Below are 18,258 nucleotides of genomic sequence, written 5' to 3' on the forward strand. Positions count from 1 at the left end.
CCCCAAACCTAAATTGACTGCAGAGTGAGGGAGCCGCTGCTGCTGTCAGAGCGAATCATGAGTCAGCGGCAGCATTCTTATTCAGACCGCAGTCCTTGAACCAGCAGAATCTTTGCAGTGTGAAAACCTTCAGCCTTTTTGGCAGGGAACAAAACCAGAGATGGCTTGGAGTGCGGCCTCAGGGGTTAATGTGGGCCTCAGTCCCACTCAAAAGAAACCACAGCTGTTATCTATGATCTTGACAAATTCCAATAAAGGATTTATATTTGAACTCAGATGACTTACAGATATAAAAAATGTGAGTGCAATTCAATTGTTGCTTTCTTCTGAGTTTTTCCTTCACTGTTTTTTTTTTCCTCACATACAGGGGTCAGAAAAACAGCATCTACTTTACAACAAACAACAATGGATCGTGCAGTAAGTGAGGCCTATGTTGTCACCCAAATTCATACAAAACAAATAAATACATGCAATCACTCTTCTCTCTCTTTGTCAGATGAAAGAGGAATGTTGGAGTTGCAGAAGACAACAGACTACGGGCGAAGTTCCAAAACCATTGCAGCAAGAGTTTACTCCTTTGTCCTGGGAGGGCGCTTTGTTTTTGCCTCAATTATGACCGGCACGGTATGTGTGTTTGTGTATCTGTTCATCTGATTACATTCTGTCTTGTTTTGTGGATCATGCTTGTGCAGTTTTGTGAATGGTCCTGCACTGTCCTGCACGTTTTCTTTCTTTATAAACAATGGCGATACTTAGTTAGACATCTACTGAAAGTGCTATCCCAAGTTTGCCTCCATCTCTGTGAATATGTAACACGTGAGGATCTGTCAAATTTTAAAACAAAGATCAGTTGCCCTGAGGGAAATCCAGCATTCATTTCATATTTGACAGCATTAAGACTACATCTGGAGTTGATCTTGTTAATATTGTGTGAGCAGATCTCAGCTAGTTATGAAAGCAATCCACAAAACGTGACCCCATTCTAAGGAAAGCTGACAGCTCTGCTTTTTCCTCCTCACTTCAAATGCAAGAGGCTAAAGCTCCAGTTAGTGGCTCTTGATAGCAAGTTTTGATTAGGGCATACCAAGCGGCAACCTTCGGTCTCAAACTATGAAGCCCATGTGGAAGTGTTATAAACTGCAATTCATAGAGAATCCGCTTGAGGCTGGCTGCAGTAACACCGGAGACCACATATGCACCAATTCAAAAAAGACGATCTTTGCAGCATTAATAAACATGTTTACAGCCTGGTTCAAAAACGGCTTGGCCCTACGTAGCTAATCTCTCTATCAGCACACACTGTACGGGGGTGAATTTTTTTCTAACACGTCAGTTCAGAAGATATTAAGATTCCTAGTTTTTGCCCAAATAAGGACATGACTGACGTGACTCCTGGTCGGGAACACATAGCTGTTAGCTAGGAGGCTCAAACTCCGCCCCTTTACGTTACACTCTGCGAATATGGCTGCCGCCGTCGATTGGCTTCAAAACAGCTCTCAGGAACAGATGGGTGACATCACGGATACTACGTCCATTACTTATACAGTCTATGTGGTATACTAATTATTGTCTGGATATAAAGATAGACATCATAAAGATGGCGCCCCCACCTCCTCCTGTCGTACAAAAGTGATGCCAAAACATCCCAAGCAACTGACACTGACATCCTGTGCATGTGGAGCCAGAGTCTTGCACAAAAGGGGTCAGCTGGTAGGGCTGGGCGATATGGCCTTGGAATAAAATCCCTGATTTTTTTACAAAAAACTCAATTTATGATTTTAAACGATTTTGTGTTTTTCTCCTGAGAATAGTAATAAAAGCAGTATAACTTTCAGTTAGATGTCTAGCTTGAAACAAAGCAGTACAACTTAAAGAGACTGAATTTTCCATCTCATGAAAATAATCATTTCTTTGACTGTGACATTAAGCACCATGAACCAAAACTACTTCAAAAAAGTAAAAATAAAAGTACCTTCTCTGGAATTTTTTTTTGTCTTTTCTAGAATTAACCTCCTTGAAAACTAAATTCTTTATGCTATTCACTAGCAAGGACCGCGCCACACGAGAATATAAGTTTGAACATATAATGATTTATTGTGCGTCGTATAGCCCAGCGGATGGAGACTCAGGATGGGGATTACGTCTCAGCGTTATCCTAGCCGGAGCTGATCTTGATCCCAGGCAGTACCTGGAATTAGACAAGGGCACAAAAGAGCGTTGAGTAGTAAGGGGTAAGATAAAGGGCAATTGAAGCAGAGCAAGGTGAGGGAGGGCGGGTCGAAGAGCAACAGACGAGCGGTTGAGTAGTCTTGCTACGTTTAAGTAGGCTTGTCAGGTGATTGAGGGTGTGGTTTAGGCGTGGTCCTGCTCCCGAATTTAAGTTAACACCTTAACTTCATTTGTTGAAAAAAGATCAATTTCCCCATTGGGATAGATGTAGTGCAAATATATCTTTCATCAAACTTCACATTTTTGCAGATAAATAAAAAGTGTCTCCTATATCCCTGAAGATATATACAAATAAAGTAAACTGCATCAGATGTAAGCAGAGGTACAGGACATAAGGTGTGTGGTTTTTATCTTCAGTTTCAACATTCATTTTTCCTTAAATACTTATATATATACAGCGGAGTAGGTTACAGAGAAAATCTAGATTTTCTTTGAACAAAAAAAAGCGAATTAATCGATTAAATCGATTTATCGTACAGCCCTATCAGCTGGTGTAGCCACAGCATCAATTTCCGGTCCTCTCCACTAACCAAAACACACATTTAATTCACAGATAAAATACCAATCCAGTACAAACTGCACCGATTGGTCAACATGGCATCATACCTTTTTAACCTGTCACCCTTTAACTGTTGTGTTTTAGAAGAACTTTATAATGTGTACTTTTATGTTTGACCCATTTCCCATCTTTTAACATGGAAAAGATAGGGTATATGACTGATACTACAGGTAGTCAGTAGGAGGAACACCATGTGTTATGGCTTCACTGTTGAGCAGCTGTCATGGCGTCCATCTTTTTATACACTCTATGGTCCTGACCCTCCAACATGGCATAAATGCACCTTTAATTTCAGTACATGAGCTACTTCTGCTCTTTCATAGAAAAGTAGAAGTAATGAATAAAAAATAAGCATATAGCAGATCCATGCTTCCATATATCTGTCCACATTATAAATGAGCAGTTATGATATGTTTTCTCCTGATGACATGTATATGATTTTCAGGGAACAGAGCGTATGATCCACGTGTCAGTGGACGGAGGTGAGGTGTGGAACATGGCTCAGCTTCCTACCGTCAACCACGAACAGTTCTACTCCATCCTGACAGCCAATCAGGACATGATATTCATGCATGTGGACGACCCCGGAGGTGAGGATGCTGGCTGTGATGATTGATGGGGAGGATGATGATGTTGACAATGTTTGTAGCTTACAGGTGATTCTAATGATTAATGATGTTGATTGAACAAGATAAGTTGTCCTTGAAAAAGATCCTGAAGACACTCTCTTTCTGGGGGTGGGACAGTAAATGTAGCATTGTGACAGTCTGTTTCTGAAACTATGACAATTGAGGAAGAAAATAAAACTCATTCATTAATAGGAAAAAATATGCATTTGCCAAATTCTAGGAAACAATACTCTTTGGGAAACTGCTGCTAAGGAAACTAATGCCCCCATCATATGAATAATCCAAACATGTGTGTGCTGTGTTGACCAGACTCCGGTGTTGGAACCATCTACGTGTCAGATGACAGAGGAACTGTCTTCTCCAAGTCCCTGGAGCGTCATCTTTACACAACCACTGGAAGTGAAACTGATTTCACAGTTGTTTCTTCACTGAGGGGCGTCTACACGACCAGCGTACTCACAAAAGGTTGGTTGACACAAAGTGCAATAAACACTGTCATACATACATTTATAAACAATAAATATTTGTCTCTTTTTTACATAGGATTTTATTTTCATACAGTTTTTACTTTAATGACATTAAATTTTAAAGAAAATATATGCCCTTTATTGGTGGATCATACTTAAAGATATGAATCTTGCCAGAACTTGCAGCTTTATGAAAGCCCACATCTGAACATGATTAGAAAAGTCTCTTAGAAAAGAGACTTAGCCAGGAAGGAAGCAAAATGAAGCAACAAAAAACAGCAGCATCTGTTGTAGAGGTGTGAAAAAATATAGATACAGCAACATATCGCGTTACTTTGACCTCCAATATGATATCGATGTTTCAACTCTTAATATCGATGTTTTTGTAATAATAAAAGTTCACATTTTAGCCGAGTTGGAACTAAAATACAACTTCAGTATTTCATAAACAATAAAGTGGAAAAGTTGTTTTTAATTAAATATTTTTGACTTCATTTGTCCTTTCTATTTGGAGTAATATTGTGTGATTTACATATACACCATCTCTATTTTTTCATAGTTTACTGTGTAGAATATCACAATATATCACAATATTGTGATACTATCGTATCGTGAGGTTCTTGGCAATACTCCCCCCTAGTCTGTTGTGGCCCTTACATTTACTAGTGATTAAAAACTCATACAACCCCACTTCAAAAACACTGAAATATCCCTTTAAAACAAAGATAAGTGAAAGATTAACATTTCAGTTATATGGACATTTTGGAAAACTTTATTCACTGTAGAAAACTTTAGGGAGCTATTTATTTATTTATTTTCAAGTTTTCATTGAACTTTATAAGACATGCTACTGAGCCTGGGAGCTCCCTGCACTTTGTGTTAGAATTTTAAAACAAAGATGTCTATAGTCTAAGATAAAAAAAAAACTTTAACATGTTGCAAACAGTGGTGGTTCTGAGGAGGGGCCAACAGGGGGCCAGTGCCCCTGTAAAACTGAACCTGGACCCCCCCTGTGCCCCCCCCTCCACACCGAAATAATATTATACAATAAAAAAAGCTTTGGTATTGCGCCGATTTTACAGACGGAACACATAATAATAATAATAATAATACATTTTATTTATAAAAGCGCTTTAAAAGGTTCTCCAAGCGCTTTACAGGAAAATACAATTATACAATAGGAAAGCAAAAGGAGAACAGTGCAAAAAAGCAAAGAAAAGCAAGGCAGCAAAATAAAACAAAACAAGAAAAAAAATCAATCATTTATAGTTTAAAAGCCTTTGTAAATAGGTGTGTTTTGAGTCCGGATTTGAATTTGGTGAGTGAGGGAGAGAATCTGAGGTGTTGGGGGAGAGAGTTCCAGAGAGTGGGGGCAGCGACAGAGAAGGCCCTGTCCCCCCAGGTTCGGTGCTTGGGTTTGGTGAGAGGGGTGAGGAGGTTGGCGTTGGTGGAGCGGAGGTTGCGGGAGGGATTATATGGCTGCAGAAGGTCGTTGAGGTAGGAGGGAGCTAGGTTATGGAGGGCTTTATAGGTGATGAGTAGGATCTTGTACTGTATTCTGAAGGGGATGGGAAGCCAATGGAGGTTCTGGAGGACTGGGGTGATGTGGTCTCTGGAGCGGGTATGAGTGAGGAGGCGTGCAGCTGAGTTTTGTATGTATTGTAATTTGTTGAGGAGGGTGTTGGGTGTACCGTAGAGGATGCTATTGCAGTAATCGAGTCTTGAGGTGATGAAGGCGTGGATGAGAGTTTCAGCTGCTGTGAAGGAAAGGGAGGGGCGGAGACGGGCAATGTTTTTGAGGTGGAAGAAAGCAGTTTTTGAAATATTGTTAATGTGTTGTTGAAAGTTAAGTGACTGATCAAAAATTATACCAAGGTTACGGATGTGGGTGGATGCTGAAACAGTGGATTTATCAATAGTGAGTGAGAAGTCTGGGCAGGTGGAAGTGAAGGATTTTGGGCCTATGATGAGAATTTCGGATTTATTACAATTGAGTTTGAGAAAGTTTGTTTGCATCCAGGAGTTTATTTCATGCGTGTGGTACTTGGTTCCAGTCCTTTAGAGTGCTAAGGGACTCATGTTGAGTGTAAACAGCTTAACAGCTGCTGTCAGTCTGCATGTTGATCTAGTACACAGTAGTATATATGTCTAGTATAAAGGGATGCACTGATGTTTTGCCAGTTTGTTCTCAGCAGGTTCTCGCCCTTCTCAGTCTCTTTTGTCAGGGTTGAATGTGTCCCTCTGACAACATCCTTGGCCCCAGCCTGCCCCCCCCCCCCCCCCCCCCTCAGTAAAATTGGTCTAGAACCGCCACTGGTTGCAAATCTGAATAGCTGTTTAATAAACATATGCTTAAATATGCTTGGCCTCCTTGACTACTAATAATCGGTATCCGCCCTGAAAAACCATATTGGTCTATCTCCATTAACAATACCAAGATCTATTGGGCTCTTTATAGTGATTGAAGCTAACATTGGCGTTTTGTTTCTGTTATTTTGCAGACGGTGCAGTGGAGACGGTGATCACATATGACCAAGGAGCAAGATGGCAGACACTACACAGACCAGAGAACAGCAACTGTGATACTGAAACCTCCACTAACAGGCCTAACAGAGTGAGCCACACTCTCACAAAACATTTCTACCCTGATTACTTCTTATATGTACATTTTTATTTTGATGTGAATGAATTATTTGTGCTATGTGTGTGATGAGGCTGTTTTAGTTATGTGCCTTTGTAGTAACATCACCCTAATCATAGTGTCTTTACAGTGCAGACTTCACATCCACGCCTCCTACAGCACCACCATGAAGATGAACGTCCCCATGCTGCCTCTCTCACAGCCCAGTGCTGTGGGCCTAGTTCTAGCACATGGTAAAAACAACAACAACACCATAAGATTAAGCATTATTATACCCAGAATCCTTTAACTACATGACTATATTTCTCATAACACCATTGCAACATGTGTCCACAGGCAGTGTTGGAGAAGCAGAATCAGCTCTCGCGCCAGACGTGTATGTGTCTGATGATGGGGGCTACTCATGGATGTTGGCTCTCAGGGGCCCCCATCACTATGCCATACTAGACTCTGGAGGGCTGCTGGTGGCAGTAGAGCACACCAACTTACCTGTTAACCAGATCAAGTAAGTGTAAGAGATCATTTGTTTATGTATCATTTAATTTTTAAAGGTGACATATCATGCAAAATTGACTTTTTAATGGTTCTCTACCTGAAATATGTGTCCCTGGCATGTCTACAAACCCCCTGAAAATGAAAAGAATCCATTCTGCCCCTGTTCTGATTTCTCCACCTTTCTGTAAATGTGTGCTGAAACCAGACGTTTCAGTTTTCAGTGTTTTTCATACGTCACAACGCCATCCGGTCTGTAACAGGAAGTCAGAGCTCGGAGCTTGTTCAGCCCATAGACTGTATAAAATACAACTCAACCCCTCCTCCGTTTTTCATTCCCTGCACACATGTGTGCTAACAAGGAGCTTAGGAGGGAGGCATGCTAGTTGTAGGCTGTCTTAATAAACACAAAGGTCGGTTTTACTCCCCACGTCTGCAGATTTGAAGATCTAGTGGGTGATTTTTATTTTTCATTGAAAAGTGCTAGCGCTAGATAGCATAGCCACAAAGCTACATGTTCGTCGCTGTGTACCAAGACACACGTCGACATGCTTACAAATAAAACAACAAGAAACACAAAATCTGTGACCAATCCTTCAGAAAGGTCCTGCTGCAGGCGCCTCTCCGTCAGGATCAGATTCTGGATCAGATTCAGAGGGTTGAAGTAACGCGGGTCTGTGACCAGCCATGTCTATGCAGCCAACATGTAACCATTAGATCAACATGCTGGAGAGCCGAGGCCACACCCACTTCCTGAGGGGGCGTGGTCAGAGAGCTCATTCTCATTTAAAGGCACAGACACAGAAAACAGCCTGTTCTGAGCAGGGCTGAAAAAGAGGGGTTTACAGGCAGACCAAAATCTGATTTCAAAGTGTTTTTTTGAGCAGTAAACTTTAAAGACATGTTTTGAGGACTTCTTAGACCAATATATTTTGATGAAAAAGAACATAATATGTCACCTTTAATATTCATTTTTCCCCTTTGCTCTCAGGTTTTCCACAGACGAGGGGCAGTGCTGGCATACGTATAACTTCACCAGCGACCCACTCCACTTCAGTGGGATGGACAGCGAGCCCGGCTCTCGCTCCATGAACGTCAGCCTGTGGGGCTACAGGAACGACTTCAGCAAATGGATCGTGATCACCATAGACTTCAGGAAGATCCTCACCAGGGATTGTGAGTGCGTCAGAAAATATACAGATGACTGTGATGTGTTGTATGAAATACTCTAAATGTGTTTTATGTTCATGCAGGTGCTGAAGGGGACTTTGTGCAGTGGCTGTCTCATTCTTCAGACTCCAGTGGATCTAATGATGGCTGTGTTCTGGGCTATAAAGAGACCTTCCTCCGCCTGAGGAAAGACTCCGTCTGCTGGAAGGGGAGGGACTATGCTGCCACTAAAAAGCTGGCCCCCTGTGCATGCTCAGCGGATGATTATCACTGGTGTGTTTTCTGAAAAACAAAAAAACAAAAATTGATATATTGTGATATTATCATTATTGTGGGTAAGAGTAACCCTACTATTCCCACCCTGTGTAAAATGAAATGAATTTTTCTTCTTTTTCTGACAGTGACTTTGGGTTTTACCGTCCAGAGAACAGCTCTGAGTGTGTGGAGCAGGAGGAGATGAAAGGTCGTCCCCTGGAGTTCTGTTTGAATGGGACCATAGAGGAGCTGCAGACCAGTGGGTAAGTAAAGATCAATGCCAGTTAGTTCTCTCTCTTTCTTGAGCAGAGGCAGGGGGAGCGAAAAACTCAAACTAATCCATAATATCATTATTTAATGCATCATTTTGATAAAATAAGTTACTGACCACTTTTAAAGCTTGCATGGGTCTCGCCCCAGGATACATTGCAGAAATGCTAATAAATGATGAGCCATCTCACGGCCTTAGATCCTCAGGTGGGGCATTTTTGGTCGTGGCTCAAATCCAAAGGGTCCTCCCTGAGGAGATAAGGCACGCAGAGTCAGAGACATCTTTTAAATCTCTTCTTGAAACCCATTTTTACAGATTTGATTTTATGTGACTTTATCTTTCTAACCACTTTTACTTCTATTTTATAATTAATAATGTTTTTATCCAAATAATTCATTGTCTTAATTTTATTTGATTATTTATTGTTTTAATTTATTATTATTATTTTTATTTGATTATTTTAATGTTCCTGATTCATCCTTTGCACTTTTTCTAAATTTCTAAAATTGTCCTTTTACTCTGAAAACTTCTTTTATTGTCCTTTTAATGCTTTTATTTACTTCTATATATTGAATTTATTTATTTATTTGTATCTATTTACCCTGAAAAACCTCTCAACAATGATTTACTGGTCTATTGTCACACCACTCCATACTGTTTAATTGACGTGTATTCCTTTTAACCTCTTGCGTTGCATTTTGTTTTGCATTGTTAAAATCTTCTCCTCCCTGTCCGTCAAATTGTTTACTCTGCTATTTGAACTACGCTTTGTTTGTCAAAGCACTTTGTAAACATTTGTTTTTAAAGGTGCTTTATAAATAAAGTTCTTATTATTATAAGGTAATGGGTTTTATGAAAAGCAACCAGCATTTTGATAATGGGGAAAACCTCACCTCCAGAAGTCAGAATACTTTTCCATCCTTTTAAAGAAAACTTAAATTACTGAAAGTATTATGATAAACATCAACATCAAGTAATAGGCAAATAAAACTTTAGTATTATAGCCTAATTTATTGAACACATCAGGCTATCATTTCTGATTTCTACTTTTAGTTTACCATCTTCGTTGTGTCCTAAATTTTCAGCAGTTATAAAACAACTTCAAGAAAAACAAAGATCAACAACTGTTATTTTTTCTCCTCTAATCTCTTCTGGGTCTATAAACTCAGTACATCTTTTCCACCGTGTCAGTCTTGAGTCTCAAATGAAATGTACAATATTCCATAACACTGCCTTAAAGCTAGGGTTGGTAGTCTTGGAAAACCAGCATGAATTTGAATGTAGCATTTCCTCATGACTCCGTCTAACCCCTCCCCACCTCCCTCAGAGCTCCTCCAAAACAACCCCCCCCCCCCGCTCACATGCATGAGCGCTGCTGACTTGCGACCATATGATGGTGACTGATTCAAAACCGGTCCTCACCAAAACATTCTCATAGTGAAAGTTAAAAACACAAACAAACATGGCTGCTGTTAGCACTCACAACTGTCATGCTAGCATTATCCAGTTGTACCAGTGACATGATATCAGGAGAAAAGTTATAACACATATATAATACTGTAACAGCTCTACTGTTTGTTAAACCTGTTCAGTGTAGATGTTCTTAATTCCTACAGTGTTGACAGTCAGTGAAGGCATCAGGAGAGGTGTAGAGTGTGTGAGAGGGAGAGAGGAGAGACAAGAGGAGAAGTTCTTCATTCATTCAAACATTGATTGTTGCTTTGTTGGTTGGTGTGATCACGGCCGACAGTGACCGGTTATTAAAACTCAACGTGTTCACGAATCGGCTCGTCATCCCTACAGAGTCCGGATGGACGCTACAGTACATCTACATTTTCTGTAGGACTTACTAAATGGCATTAATTCTTCTGCTTGTCAGAGCCCCGTGGTGAGAGCTTTTTAGACTCTGATCCGGACTACAGTCCTGAGCAAAGCACCTCATCGGGTCAGAGGGGACAGGCCCGAGGTGGAGCGAGAGGGGCAGTCAGTAGAGTCAGGGGAAGCAGAGGCAGGAGACGGGGAGTGAACGCTGGGGAAATGTACGTGCAGGAGGCGGGCAGAACGGCAGGACGGGATTTCATTGGTTTAAAATTTTGGACCCCAAAAACGCTGGTTGGTGTTTTCCCAGGTTTATTCCGGCTGTAGATAGCAGCTTTTCTTCGCTCTTTTTTAAGAACACATTATGTATTGATTACCATCAGGACATAAAGATCATTTTAACCAGTATAACAAAAAGTGGATCTAAATCTGATTACCAACCCCAGCTTTAATACTGCCTGTAATTACTGCTATTTAATCTAAATTCCATTTGTAACATTGTATATATCTAAATTCTATTCTATCTTTATTTATCTATTTTTATTTTTACTTATTGAAACTTCTTCTTCATTGTACTTATGTCTGGGTTGCTGTAACAACTGAATTTCCCCCCTGGGGGATCAATAAAGTAAAATCTTATCTTATAACATAAAGATATGCATCATGTTGAACCACTGATCTATGGAAGGGGAATCTTGACATACTAATCTTTCATGATTCCGTTTTAACTGTCAGTCAACATTTTCTGGGCTATTAGAAAAAACACAAGAAACTGTGTTAGCATCTCGTCTAGGAAAAGACCAGAAAACAAAAGGATCTTAATTTTTGAGACTGTTTCATGCTGTCTGTGATTGTCTTCCTGTAGCTGTAAATCACAGAACATTCCCAGAATGTCAATTTGCTCTCCAGCTCGCTGTCTGCCTCTCCTTGGTCTGTTGAAATGCTGGTGTTAAAAAGAATCTGACCATATTTTTTCAATTAAACCCTTTCCAAGACAGTGAGATTGTTATTCTTACCGTCACTCTTCTAAGAAGTTTTCTGACTCCTGTAATGACTTTAAAAAGTTTCCCTTGTTATTCAACCATTCAGTGTCTTCTTTCTGTGAGATTTTTCTTAGCTTTCAAGTTGTTATGTCTCTTCCAATATTTAAGCTACCGGAAGATTCCTGGAGACCAATGTGAGGGAGGTTTCCAGCCAGACAGGAAGGAGACAAACCTGGGGAGACTGTGCACCAGCAACGCCCTTTTTCCAATTTCTCTGGTCAGTTTTTTTATCCTCCTTAATGGGATTTAGTGGGCCGACATAGTACAACATTATCTACCCCGTTAACATAGAAATCTTGAGTATCATAGGAGATAACTTGTGCTCTCTGGCATGAGCAGCACTGAATGTGTGGAGGGGATACCTAATTTTAAGTCACCCAAAAAATCACAAGAAGTGCTGATCAATATTTCAATCTACTGTTACACAGTTGATGGAGACCAGATGCACTGCAGCATTATTGTATGTTGTGCAAAAGCATCACACAAAACAGATAGGAAACATGTAATCTCCCAAGTTTCACGTGTATAAGACTTTTATTCATGCTTTTCTCACTATTTCTATCTTTTTCTTATTTGCTTTCCCCTCAGGTTTTTTTTAAGGCTCAAATTAAAACTCTTCAAACCAAACCAACTTAGTGTCACAAATTCAACTTTGTCAAGTCATCATTGTTAGCTTGAGCTGTGTCATGATGATGACATCCTCAGACTCCTAAACAAAGCCTGGTTTCTGAAAAGGAGTAGTCAGTGGTTTGTTAAAAACAGGAACAGTATATATTCATGGGAGCTGACTTTCTGCTGAGATCTAGCAGAGAGTGTAAACACTGTAAAAGCTTTCCACGTCCCATTTATGTACATGGGATTGTACAAACATGTACAGTGTTGCAGGTCCTGATCACAGTTTTTTTTTTCACAATATGTTTATTGACATTTTTTTTTATTACATACATAAACAGTCAAGAGCATAGACAAAGGCTCATCCAGCATACACACACATAAATAGACAAAACAAAACCAAAAAAACCACCTACCCCATCTGCCCATATTAAAATCAATTAGCAAGTGTGCAAAATAGATTAAATTAAATTAGCCAGTTGTGATTCCCACAGTTTCTTTTAGAGACAGTCCACGTTAACATCCCTGATGAGAGCCATGTATGGCTCCCAGAGCTGAATAAAGTCTCTCAGTTTTGTCCTGATCACAGTTAATGTAGCATTTTTAGGTTTTGTAAAGATTGTCCCATCTTAGGTCAGTATTCACCACTCTTTCCAAATCATCCCATGTGAGCACATCTAAAACTCCTGTCTGGATTTTTCAGCAGGCATTGAAATAGACTGAAAATATTAGTGATGTCTTTTTATGACCTAGAAAAGCAAACAAGATCATAACTGGAGATGTATCATTTTTACATACAGTATGATTTTTTTTTTTTTAGAACTTTGTTTATTGGAAGCAGTGTCAGTGGTAGCAAAGGAAAAGTACAATGTGGTACAGAGGACTTCCATTCTTCCCTCCCACAAACCCATCCCACTTGTACTTCAAAGAATAATATGTAAACAATACAGAATACATACAACAATTACACAAATAAGGAAAATAATAAAAATCCAACCCAAATGTAAAAATGAATAAATAAAAATAAATAAATAAAATGAAAGGGGGGGGCTCAGTCATCACAAGTAGGGATGACCACAATTAATCGATTATCGATTAATTGATTGTTAAGTAATTACTCGAAACACACATTTTTGTTATCAATTTTCCGTCACGTGGAACAAACATCATGTGGTCTCATATTACACTTATCTATCAGGGAGGTGTTTTAAGTTTAAAGCATGTTTAGATGTGAATCAGCTGTTAAAGGTGTTGCGCACAGCGGAGACGCTCTGCTGGCGGCTGCGGCTGCGCGTCATGTCTCCACGTGCGCCTTTTAAAAGAGGATCAATACAAAACTGCTGCCAACAACAACACGGACACAAAGGTTGACAGCTTTAAACAGGATATTTCCCACTTTTGGATACAAAGGCAAAAGACAGGTGGGAAATTCAGGTACGCTATGTTTGCAGACCAGCAACATCAGAGCCGTCTGGGCTTTTCTCCAGTGGGACTGATTATGACCCGGTTGCGCTCCTGGCTGACACCTGACCGAATACACATGTTTATTCTTCTCAATAATAACGAGTAGACAGAAAACTGGACTCTGTGAGTCTGAAGTAATTTTCCGTTAGTATTATGAGCCTTCACTTTATAACAGGGGTGTCCAAAGTAGGGCCCGGGGGCCAATTGCGGCCCGAGGTCCATTCATTTATGGCCCCAAGCTTCTATCTTAAATTGTGTTATTCATAGCAAAGAAATTAATCACCTTCTGAATCATCTGTACATTTGCAGTTTCTTTCAAGCGCACAAACAAAACTAAAGGCAATCCAGAAACGTCTCAAAAAGCTTCATATGGACTACTTTTATAAAATCCAAAGCTCTGGGAAATCTGCAAGATGGCAATAAAGAAGAAACACAAGAACTGTTAAAGCTGACAGGTTTTCAAATTAATGTTTTCATCATGATGTGAAAATGTTCTTGATGAACACTAAAAGCTCAGAAGACAAAAAAGAGCACACAAGATGATATCAAAATTATGAAATTGTGCAGAAAAGGCAAAATTTGGTGTGTAAAAAATGTTCAAAAGGCAGGAAAATAATTATTTAGTTCTTAGATTGTTGTCTGCTGGTCAGAAAAGTCTTAAAAACAACATGAAATAGAAGTGTGATGAAATCCAGATCGTGATCCTGCCATAGGAAAATAATGAGACAATATTTTTTCATTGCCCAACCCGAATGAAAAACATTTTCCCCCCAGAAGAAGATAACGTTTGCTAATCTTTACATGGTACCTCCTAGTTACTGTTTTATTGAGAAAAAAATTAAAATAATTGTCATTAAAGAGATTTCATATATAACTTTTAGGATTCCAAAGTCTCAGTAGGAGTCACTGGCCCTGAGGTATTCTGACAACATGAAATGTGGCCCTCTTTGAAAAAAGTTTGGACACCACTGCTTTATAAGATTATGTCCGCGGAGAATATTTTAATGAGCCTGATCTTTGATATTCTGCGTGTCAAACGTGTGCCTGTATTCAATCCCGTCAGTTATATGCATTTTGTTGCTGTAGAAAATATAATTTAGGGGGAAAACAACCTTTATGGCATTGTTTTTGACGTAAGAATAATAATGTTTTGTTTTTTTATCAATTAATCGATAATTGAACGTTAACATTTCCAAAAATCGATCACGGAAAATACTTAAAATGTACATCCCTAATCACAAGTATACAGTATATTTATTTGAACACACTGCCACAGGGCAGGTCTCAGAAGAGACAATTGACAACATTCTGCCAAACAGTGTGCTTTAAAAAAAAATCAACCAGATGATTTATTGTCAATTGATTCTAAACATTTGAAATGAAATGGTTAAATGTTTTTTATCAGAAAACACCACTTATACATGTACAGTAAAGATCAGAAAATATATAAATCTAACCCCTTGGTCCACAAAACAGAACCCACAAGTTCCCCACAGGAGCTTTAAAGCTCTGAGACATTCAATATTGCTGCTTATTTGTGATATAAATAATGCACTTTATTAGCAAAGGTTATTTTTTGGCATGTAGTTTCATGATGTTTCCATTCCTCCTTGTTTCTGTATTTTCAACAGACTGACAACAGTACAACAAACACAGCTGTCATAGTGATAGTTATCATGGCAATCCTGCTGACCAGCGCCATCACCGGTGTTTGGTTGGTTAAGAAATATGTCTGTGGTGGACGGTAGGTCATGCTGTTTTATCATTCCATCTTTTTACATAATTCATTTCATCTTTGTTCATTTCTAACACGCTCCTCTGTCCCCCATCAGGTTCCTCGTGCATCGATACTCTGTTATGAGGGAACACGTGGAGGCTGATAAAATCGAAGGAGTGGATGATGTCGACCCTCATTACATGGAGACAGGAAAAGCACAGTACAATGAAGACTCAGATCAGGTATTTGATGCTGTCATTTGGGGCTCTCTTCTCATTAATACATATTTGATTGATTAATAATTAACATATCTGAATTATTTCTGTCTCTTTACAGGACCTTTTAGAATAAGGTGGATATTTCTCACTTATTGGTTCTTCTAGACTAAATCTAACGCAGTCTTTCTTGATGCCTGGGCACTTCTGTTGCTGATTAACAACTTCATCTTACTTCTCCCTGTCCCCCTGGTGGTCGGAGGAGTCAGCAGCAACTCACATGGCTTCCTTGCACCAGTTGAGGCTCCCAAAAAAAGGCGAACCTGTAGTTTGGGGTGGAGGGGGGGTGGGGGGGAAATCCAGCGCAGAACAAAAGAAAGCCTTTGAAATCCCTGAGGAGCTTTTGTTGTTTCTGTCACTAAGAGTTCTGTAAAGACTGTTATGTCTGAATGTGGGCTCTGTTGTTATAAGTGTTTGCTTTTATGTTGACCCAAGAAAAGACGGTCTGTCACATGGTAGGGAACTGCAGAAGCACAATATAGAGACTACAATTTGGATCTTTAGAAAGAAGAATACAGAGATGTTAAAAAAATAATTAGGGAAAGCACAGAAAACAATAACTAGTGTTTTAGCTCTGAGATAATGTCTACTGTTAATAAGTTAGTTATGGTTTCTTTTCTGTTTATCAAAGCTTGCAAGACACAGTCCTGTTGAGTGTGGCGGCCATTTCAACATTTATTTTGCCAGTTTTACCGGTCACTAAAAATGAGACAGTTTCCCCTTTTTGAAGGACTCTTCACTGTGTATCATTTTTTGGTAACAAGCTTACTATTTGTGAAGACTTCATTAAATGGCAAAACACTAAGAGAAACAGTGCCTCCCATAGTGTGACAGGTTACTATTTCAAAACAAGTGCTATACTTATTTTGACCATACTGAGAAAGTTCTCACCTCCTACAGAAAAAAGAATAGCAGAATTATTTGTTGTCAGTTTATTCTTACATCTAAATTAAAGCAGTGTATATAGGACTTTTAGCCATGGCTAGTTTGCAATCCTTGTCCCTTTTTTTTTTCTATTCCACTTTTATACTTAGGTTTTATATAAAAATTAATAGATATTTTTATGGTCCAATGTCAACGATGATGATATTGTTGTAATAACTATTGATAAAGGGTTTTCATCAATCAGAATCAAGTATTCAACACAGCCTGGAAGTAAATAAGAAAGCCAAGTAATAATCATACACATGCTATCTTAGTTTAAGCCATGATTACTTTTGTAGCTGCTCCCAAAATAACTATTAACATCATACATGATATTAGAAACAAGTTCCAACTATTATCAGCCACCAAAAAGCAAAATGGACCATCCTTTAAAATACTTGTCCTTAATTTTTAGTGCCTTGTGAAACTTTTGGACAAAAGGTTTAAAAGGCCAGCCATTGTTTTGAAGACATTTTTTTTTTTTAACATAGCGCAGCTTCATAAAAACCAACATCTTATACTCCCCCCTGTATGTGTGGTGAAAAATGAAAGACTTGAATTTTTGCCAAAGCACTTTTATAGTTTGATTTTCTAATGTTAGAAGAGAGGTTGTAGAGGTGAAAGCTAATCGTAGTCCAGTATGAAGGCAATGCTAACCCAAAGTCTTTACTTGAACTTTCTGATATTTTTGCTTAACAGGATGCATCCTCAATATGACGCTATTGTTGTTGTTTCTGTCCTTGTGTTTGCGTGTTTGTTTTCTTTTAATTGGACTGATATTTTTCCTTATATCAGCCATTGCCAGTTCACAATTTGCTTAAATTAATAATATCAGGTCTCTTGAGAAGGACACAAGAATGCATGAATAAAGGTTGAATATAAAAATAAGATTTAAGCTAAACCACCAAGATAATCAGATGTTTTAGAGACCTTGTTTGATTGTTTTCAGTCACCAGTGTTAATACTGGAACAGTAAGCAAAAATACTTTAATGGAAGAACTGTATAAGACTAAAAACATTTGCAGGATTATATTGATGCAATGTTTAGCCAGTATGTTTGATATTAAATCAGTGCAATTCAATTTAATAATCTTACACATGTTGCAAAATACCTACAATTACATTACTACTGTGCAAGATGAATGTGTCTGCTAAATATTAATAAAGAGTGTAGACTACCTAATTAGCAGAACTACATCTTTTACAAATAGACACATTTTCTGTTGCATGTATTCTTTAGATAAGAAGTCACTAGCTACCATTTTGGTTATCTACAGTATAATAACTGTAATATTTGGTGCTTGCAGGGCTTAAGGCTAGAGCTTGTTTTCTGCGGCAGACTCAATAATATCCCAGCAAATAAGCTATTGTAATAAGCTGGCCTGGTGTAGAGGCATTTTCTCAAGGACTCGTGGGTGGACTTTGTCATATATGACAGCAAAATCATTTGCTTGATGCTTCTTTATTTTTCATAACTATCAGTAAGAACACACCCAGCTATTAACTGGATTTCAGTTATATATTTTTGCACTGTATTTACAGATCTGTGAAAAGTGACATTTGTGCCTCCTTGTACATTTCATTTGTGTGTGAGGGCCAGAAGTTGTGATCTTCATTCCATCTTGTTTCTTGACTGTTAACTAGAATATCAGAGAGGAGTCTTTGTTTTTTTATTAAACTGTTCTGTAGCAA

The 18,258-nt window shown here is 38.9% G+C and overlaps 1 protein-coding gene across 1 annotated transcript in view; it reads left to right on the forward strand.

Annotated features, from left to right (window-relative positions):
* LOC117819612 (sortilin-like) overlaps window positions 1–18,258 on the forward strand; it is a 39,292-nt gene that overhangs the window by 20,980 nt on the left and 54 nt on the right. The window contains exons 7-20 of the mRNA XM_034693072.1: window positions 368–417; window positions 497–624; window positions 3,234–3,378; window positions 3,727–3,882; window positions 6,386–6,498; window positions 6,656–6,758; window positions 6,862–7,030; window positions 8,009–8,193; window positions 8,271–8,460; window positions 8,589–8,705; window positions 11,683–11,791; window positions 15,282–15,394; window positions 15,483–15,609; window positions 15,704–18,258. The exon at window positions 15,704–18,258 is cut by the window's right edge and continues 54 nt beyond it. Of these exons, the coding sequence (XP_034548963.1) occupies window positions 368–417; window positions 497–624; window positions 3,234–3,378; window positions 3,727–3,882; window positions 6,386–6,498; window positions 6,656–6,758; window positions 6,862–7,030; window positions 8,009–8,193; window positions 8,271–8,460; window positions 8,589–8,705; window positions 11,683–11,791; window positions 15,282–15,394; window positions 15,483–15,609; window positions 15,704–15,718 (1,720 nt within the window). The 3' untranslated portion in view covers window positions 15,719–18,258. The remainder of the gene's footprint in view (window positions 1–367; window positions 418–496; window positions 625–3,233; window positions 3,379–3,726; window positions 3,883–6,385; window positions 6,499–6,655; window positions 6,759–6,861; window positions 7,031–8,008; window positions 8,194–8,270; window positions 8,461–8,588; window positions 8,706–11,682; window positions 11,792–15,281; window positions 15,395–15,482; window positions 15,610–15,703) is intronic.

The sequence above is a fragment of the Notolabrus celidotus genome, chromosome 1 (assembly GCF_009762535.1).
Source record: "Notolabrus celidotus isolate fNotCel1 chromosome 1, fNotCel1.pri, whole genome shotgun sequence".
NCBI lineage: Eukaryota > Metazoa > Chordata > Actinopteri > Labriformes > Labridae > Notolabrus > Notolabrus celidotus.